Source organism: Corvus brachyrhynchos, unplaced genomic scaffold, assembly GCF_000691975.1.
Source record: "Corvus brachyrhynchos isolate BGI_N302 unplaced genomic scaffold, ASM69197v1 scaffold221, whole genome shotgun sequence".
NCBI lineage: Eukaryota > Metazoa > Chordata > Aves > Passeriformes > Corvidae > Corvus > Corvus brachyrhynchos.
In genome coordinates, this window is record NW_008236622.1 from 598,709 (window position 1) to 606,569 (window position 7,861).

At 38.8% G+C, this 7,861-nt stretch overlaps 1 protein-coding gene across 2 annotated transcripts; it reads right to left on the bottom strand.

The window, feature by feature from the left end:
- Nucleotides 1-7,619, bottom strand: PPP1R2 (protein phosphatase 1 regulatory inhibitor subunit 2). Of its 2 annotated transcripts, XR_001859416.1 has the most exons (6): nt 5,164-7,619; nt 4,662-4,739; nt 4,257-4,360; nt 2,912-3,091; nt 1,485-1,692; nt 1-14 (listed from the first exon to the last, which is right to left on the bottom strand). XR_001859416.1 is itself a non-coding variant. In XM_017726425.1 (5 exons), the coding sequence occupies exons 1-5, from the start codon at nt 5,244-5,246 to the stop codon at nt 10-12; spliced, it is 450 nt and encodes a 149-aa protein (XP_017581914.1). In that variant the 5' UTR covers nt 5,247-6,059; the 3' UTR covers nt 1-9. The 2 variants fall into 2 exon arrangements, 1 of the variants encoding a protein (XP_017581914.1); XM_017726425.1 differs by lacking the exon at nt 1,485-1,692 and having other exon boundaries at nt 5,164-6,059.
- Nucleotides 7,620-7,861: the final 242 nt, after the last annotated feature.

Genomic DNA, 7,861 nt, shown 5'->3' on the forward strand with positions numbered 1-7,861 from the left:
CAGGAAATCTCAGTCTGTAACCAAGAAGTGCAACTTGTGTTAGTGGACCTAGTGGTATCAGACAGGAGCCTCCTTAAGCCTGCCCTGAGTCTTTAGCCCCTTCTTTGAAAGCAGAGTGTAGAGATTAGAAGAGTACTGTTAGTTTTACTCAAATACAAACGAGACAGAATTAGAGGGTAGAAAGGAACATCAGATAAGAGAAGCACAGAATCTTTAAGGGATCTTCACGGATAAAAAAATTCCAAGTGAGAAGAGATTCTCAAATTGCCTGAAAAACAACTCAGGAGCCAGTAGAACCCCAGAGTCACAACAGACCACTAGGAAATGCCTCTTATGTCACATCTTTACCTGCAACAATTGTCAGTACTGCAGTCATGTTATTCCATTGGAATAAAAAGACATTGCATAGCAGCTCTCACTCACATAGAGTGACTGGTGTAATAGCTGAGTGGCAGTCACATCACCTCATGATCTCCACAACTTCCCAAGAACTCAAGTCATGGAAGAATATAGAAAAATACAGCTACAATACAACATGCAGAAAACCCAGGAGATTTTCTTTGCAGTTAAAAGCATCAGGACTGTTAGTCAGTTTAACAGAGTGAAGGCAAAACAAGCCATTGCAAAAATCAACTGCATCACCCAGTACAAGAGTAAGGAAACCCTCCCTTTTCTGCTCTAGACAAAAGCACTTTAAAATACAATTTCAAGTCAAAGAGCTCTTTGAAAGCTATCCAGGTGAATAATCTTTCCATACACTGTTCTCAGGAACATGAATATTAATAGTATTTGATTACCTTGCACAAAGGAAACAGCCTAATTTTTAAATGCTCAAGTGCTTAATGTAACCAAAAGCACAGCATGACCAAAAAGTACAATGACAAAAAAACCCAAGCAACAAGTGTTAAAGCCATCTATTTGAGAAATGTTCTGTAGCTCTAATTAACACTTATGAATAAGAAGATTCTTCTGTACCCTCAGAATACAGATGAGAGAGCAATAAATAATATAATTTCAAAAAAGTTATTTCAGTAAAACTTTGACATTAACACAGCTATGTGCTGAACATTTCTCATCTCAGTGTAGGAATTTCTTAAAATGTGGGCAGTGGCAGAAGACTGGTTTATTAAGAGTTTTGTCCATATCCCATCATCCTTTGCCCAACCCTGTCACATAATCCATCTGAGGACATTCAATTCACCAGCTGCTACAAAAGTGAGACCAGTACTTAACCTCAGAAGAACTGATCAAGGACAGGGATTAAAGGCTGTGATAGCTGATATAGAGATTAGGAGATAGCAAAACATGAAGGTTTAAGCAGAATGATAGAAAAGTGAAGAATTGAGAACTACATCAGGTTAAAGGAAAGTATTTCTACATGCTATGGTGTGGAGGTGAACCAGTTAGTTAACGGGTTGCTACACTGGCAGACAGTTACATTTATGGAATCTATTAGCCATGAGCAGTCTAAAATTGATAATTACCAGTTGTGGCTCTGAAGCTGGTTATGAGGAAGGTGGAATGGACTTCAACAATAGAGATGGAAAAATGCTGCAAAGGTCTGCCTTCTTTCCACTGGCGAATGCAGCTGGGGAGCGGAGTTGCCTCTGTTTTACAGCAGAGTGCAGAGAGATGGCAGCTTCAGGCCATGCAGAAGGGTCATACGGTTGGCTACTGGAGCCCTCCTTTCCCCTGGAGAGTGAAGTTCTAGTAAATAGCCATTATAAGGCCTGTGTTAAGTTACTGGATAAAGTCAGTCCAGTAATGGGTCTCAGACACATACCAAATGACCCTTTCAGAATAATTGTGAAGGAATAAGTCCTCCTGTAATAAATAACAGGACGCAAAGGTGCAATCCACAGAACTTAAACACGCAACTTTGCAAATCACCGTTTTATTGCGTGGGATTTAAATGAATTTTAGAAGAGTTCCTAGTTCACATGGTTGTGAAAAGCAGATGTGAACCAAGTTAAACCCATGCAGCATCTTCCCAAGTCTGCAGACCATGTTAATATCTCATAGCCTTGCCAATCACAGATGAACAAGGCTTACAGACTTCACTGCCACCAGTCTCATGAACAACAGATGTGTGGTTTTTTAATGCCAAAAACTTACTCGAAGTGCTGTTACATAAAGAGGTGGGGAGTGAACTGTAATTATTCACCAGAATACCACCACAAAAGTCTAAGACTTTTCACCCAGAGAGGAGTTTAAAGATGAAGGAGAAGGTGTCAGCCTCTATAGTTTTAGGAGTTTCCTATGAAGGGACAGCCCTGAAACAGGTTCCAGCAACAGCTCCCACCTAAACATCCCAGACTTCCAGTAGCTGCACTAAAAGCAAAGTTGAGAGTCTTATCCCATACTATAGAAATGAACATTTCTGCTCAAGGACAAGTCTATATTGAAGGCCTAACAGCAGTTTTACATTACAGTGTTCTTCCTCAGGAAGATAGATATAGTCCTCTCAACGGGGAGGAAACACTGATGGTAATTTCCCATTGCTGGCTACATGATGGATTTGGAACAGAATGGGAAATGACCCACAACAAAAAGCCAGGCTCTCCCATGTGGCTGCTAAAGTGTTCAGTACAAGACTGCTCCTCCTTTAAAAACGGTGCTGGCAACTTCACTAGCCAAAGTCAGTTATGTTGGGAAAATGGTAAGAAGCAGGAGGTGTTTGTTTTTCTGTTATGTCACAACAAACAAAAGCCTACATGCTATTTATCAACACTGATAGGTTTTTTTCCACGCTACAAATCTACCTATCAAGACAGTGTGCAACATTGTTCGTTGAGTGTTACATACATACTGTACTCCTTCTAGTCATTCTCACACTTGAGTATATTCATTTCCCAACAGCTCAAAGGGCCACCAGTACTTACAGGTGCTGTTTAATTAATCAGTAGCTCACCATGTTCGGTAGCTTCTGTACTCATTGTTTCTACCTCTGCGGCATCACGCATCTCTTCATCCTCATCGTCTTCCTCTTCTTCACCATGTAGTTCTTTTGCAATGAGCTGCCTTGCCAGTTTGATGTTTCTTCCTTCATTGTAGTGCATTTTTCTCTTCATTTCGAACTGTTTCTTTTTCTCTGTGGACAAATAAATGGAAGTACTTATTTCTTCCCTTAAAAAAAAAAACAACTCATATCTTTTTCATGGAGGAACTCACTGAATTAAAATTATTGTCTTCAAGCAGTGGAGTGTTCTTTTAAGATGAGTCTGACTTACAAAAAGGATAGTAATTGATGGACTGGAACCTCTGAAGCACTTTTAAAAGGACCTGTTTGAAACTAAGAGCAAGTCTGAACCACGAGAAGCATCTGGTAAAAGTACACAAAACTCCAAGGCTTCACAAGCCTTGTTTCTAACTAAACTCAAGGACAAATTGAGACATACTGCTGGGATAGAAGATGAACTTTTGCAGATGTGTGGCTTGACTCCTGGCTAGCCACCAAAGGTCAGTTATGAGAAATATATTTACCACATGTGTAGAAGAAAATATTTTCCACTTTCCCCATGGCCTGAAGCCAACTCTGCTCCATATATTAAACATTAGCATTTCCACCAGTAATGCATTATAATTAAAATAAACTTTGCTTACTGGCAGCCCCAACACTTCACTTTTTCCTTCCTTTAGTATAGAAAGGTTACACACCCAAAGTTGAGGCCAGGAAATTTGAGAAGCACCAGCTAGATAATACAGCCCTGAAACCTTAGAAGTACCGTTTGACTGTTCCCTCAAAACATTCAAGTCTGAGTTAACATGAAACAACATCTATGTTAAAGATGCTATTTGCTTTGGAATAACTGTAGACTTCCTACTGCATCCATCTACCAATTGCTTTGAGAACAACAGAAATATCATCTGTACATTTGCAAGCAATTAACAGCATTTTATTTGCAATGATACTCATTGAATTAAGTCTACCTGAAATATGTTCAGATTAAGAACTACTCCTTCATCCCCAAACCAGAACTTCTTATTTGAGGTGTCTTAGCAGGAATTCCCACACCTTAAGCTTGTATACAGGGAGGCAGCCAACAGCAGCAAATTCCTGTTTATATGTATATCCCAAACCAAACATTCCTGATTAGAAACAAGCAGCATATTTGTTCAAACACTATCTATCCCTATTTTAAAATCACAACATTTCTCTGATAGTACTTCTTTTTCCCAAATATTTCTTACTGAAAATCTGAAACTATTTGTAGGAAAAGAGCCTAAACAAAAGAAAGAAAACAACTTATGCCTACCCTGTTCTTCAGGTGTTAATTCTTCATCATCTTCCTCCTCCTCACTGCTTTCTTCTTGCCTTGCTATAATCTTGGGTCCTCTACCTTCAGCTGCAGCTGCCAGTCTACATAAATCATGCAATACAAAATGCTGAAACAGCAAGTTTTTCACTATTTAAAATACATATTTCAGAACACTCATACAAATAGCTTTGTTCATTATTTTTGCCGTATTTATATGCAGTAACAACCTGCAAGAGGTTTAAATTACCAGTAGCACTATCAAACCCTGAAATCGACTTAATTTGACAATACCAAAAATGCAGCTTCTAGAGAAACCAGCAACAACTTTCCATAAAGAAAGTCTACCCCAGGAAAGAGCAGATTACCTTAACATTTAGACAATTTTTTTATTACAATACTTACTTTTTACTCAACACATCTGCTCTTAAGGGCTCATATTCTGAATCACTCACTGCATCCTCATCATCTTCTCCTATCATGCTGGGAGGGCAAACAAAAAGCTTTTTTTAGTAATTTGCTCAAGTTTGTACTTTGCTCAAGAAAACAGTCAAAACCTTACAACATTCAATTAATTACAACACTCAATTAAAAGACTCCTTTAATGCTTTAAAAGCTTTCCAAATCTACTTTAAATATGGATATAACAGCATTATATTCTAGTACTGAAAAAAATAAAATCAATACAAGTCAGACTTATTTATTCCATTCAAAGTCTGCTAGAACAACCCTGCTAAACTTTGTCCTTTACACTTTGTCCTTTTAGACTGTTCTCCTTATTTAGAAGCTTTGTAGATCTGAGTATGTTGCATACACCCAGTAATACTACATCACCCACAAAGTAAGTCTTGCTCTAAATCCACAATTCCACCTGGCAGAATGCAGGACAACACTTCAGCACGCATACCTGTGGTAAGGAGTACTTGGCTCATCAATTTTCATCAAGCCATAATCTTTGCCTGCAGGGTGGTACGTAGCTATGATGTTCATTTCATCCCACTTCTGGGATTTTTTACTGAAATAAGAGAAGAAAGTTAAATTTTCTTATATCCTAAAACAATTAGTTCTGCTTTACCAGAGAAGGATTTTTTAAAACATCATCTGATCTCTACTACATACTAAGCACAAAAAATATTCTTATGACACACAGACATGTTCAAAGTATGACTACTAAATACTGTTCTATACATACTTAAGTCATGACAAATTATCAGTGCAACTTAATTTCCCTAACAAGTCACAATAGCTAAATAAAACTCAGTGATCTATAAACATATTCATATAATTCAGAGACTCCTGTTCTTGTTCAATGACTATCTTGTAAATGGTTTGATTTTATAGCAGCTTGTAAAAAGAGAATTCTTCCCCTTACTACAACCCACAAGACTTCAACAGAACCCCATGCCTTTCAGTTCACCTCTGCTGAGGGAACTGGAATGATTATTAGCAAAACTGTTACATAAACAATAGCAACCAACAAATCCCCTCCTGCAGTGAAATAAGTAGCACAGAACAAGCTGGCTATTAATACTGCTTTTGTCATCCTAAATTGGAATCATAAGCTAACTGATTCACTGCTATAATTAAGCTGAGGTAGTTTCACATTTTATTCAGACAGGCACCAGTGATGCTACATTATTTAAAATTTTCTCAGTCAACCAGAAAATGTACCATTTTATGTAAATTTGAAGAAACTTAAGCTCACCCACACTGATTGCTCACTGACAAAATATATAAGCCACAAGGAAAGCAACTGTCTTGTGGCCAGAGGAAGAGCCATATCTCCACTGGTCTAAAAGCCACAAAAAAATGTTTAATCAACACATACCATCATGTTACAGATTTTCTCTATAAAGGTTATTGCAACCTTCATATAAGGTAGTCTTTCCCTTAGATTAAGCCAATAAATTTAATTTTGGAATAATATAGTAATTCCACAATTTAGTATTACTTTACAAATTAATATATTCTTGTTGCAAAATATTAGTTAAGGAAGCAAACATTACAGGACTTCGTGGGTTTTGTGGGGGTTTTTGTCTGGTTTGGGGTGGTTGTTGTTTGGGTTTTTTCAGGGAGGGCAGGGCAGTTGGCTGGAAGACTTCCACTTAACTGCTTTTGTTTAAACACAGACCACTCCAGTAACAGTTCTGAAAGACACTCAATCTCAATAACACAAGTGCTCTTGAGCAGAATATTATCTGTAAAACAAACTTGATAAAGCAAAATTCCAAGCACAAACTACATTCTACGTTTACAGGATCACTACATAATACAATGTGGGGGGAAAAAAAACAAAGAAAAAAAAAGTGGGGGTTGATGCTGAATCCTACATGCCACAGGCTTACACTCCAGAAATTAATACAAATTGAGTGATCTTAATCCCCTCAGCATACAGTAGCCAGTGCCAAGGTCTCATGTTCGAGGCTTCAGGTCCATTTAATCATTTTGTGCAAACACAAGGATTGCAGCATAAGCGGACAACACGTGAGTCAAATCGTGGCTCTGGCAGGGCGGGGAGTCATGAGCTTCGTGATGACAAAGCAAGAACTCCAGTCTAGGAACGCCACTCATTCAAAGCTGTCTGGTTAGGAGTCGAAAAATTCCCGGTTAAACACAGCCTAAAGTTCATCCATGATCAACACAAGATGCTCACTCGGTCGCACAGTGAGGATTTTACCAGCCAGAGCACTCGGACAATGGTACATAGATAGCGTACACGGCCCCTGTAAAGAGACAGAGCTCAGCTGACGAGGAAATACGACAGATGGGAGAAATTCCCATCACATGCTTTGTGTTCACTTGCCCAGAGCACATAAAGGTTTATAGCCCAGGCTCACAACTCCACCTAATAATAATACTGCCGGTCTTGGAACAATCCCTTTGGCATGCACTGTGCTGGAAATGAGACAGCCCACAGTAAGCAAGTCAGTGAGTCATAAATAAAAGACTGAACAGGTTTTTAGTGTCTTAGATTTTCACACTCGTTTTTTTAAACTCAGATTCCAACACTAAAAGCCTTGGCTGTGGAGCACCTCCCAAAGCATAACTTAAAGTCCACCTGAGGAAAAAAAAGTCATTAGTGGCAAAGAGACAAACATGTTATTTTACCCCTGCTTGGAAAAAGCCATCACAGGAGAATGACTAAGTGCTCTGAAAACTCACACCTCCCTCGCTTGTCTCCTGTTTTGCATGCTTAGGCATGTCTGCACAGCACAACACTAATGACATACCTTAGGATCGTCACAGGGAAATGCATCCTGACACCCCTTCAAACACAGAAACAGGAAATCTAATAATCTTCCTTAGGAAAATGAGATTTTAAAAATCTCAGAAATTATCATGTGTATTTTCTCACATTTCTAAAAATACACAGTAACTTCATTAGACACCACCCCTGTGTGGGCAGGCAAGAAATTTTAGCAACAGTAATAGCCAAGGAACACCTCTCACACCTCACTTGCTCCTAGCATAGCAGACTCACCTCTCCCACCACAGCTGCTTGTGCACACGCACACACTTCCATAATTCCTTTGTAAAATATCACATCCAGTCGCTCACAGGCTCTTACAGGGGTCTGAAGGCAAAAAATAGTGTACCCCAGGAAT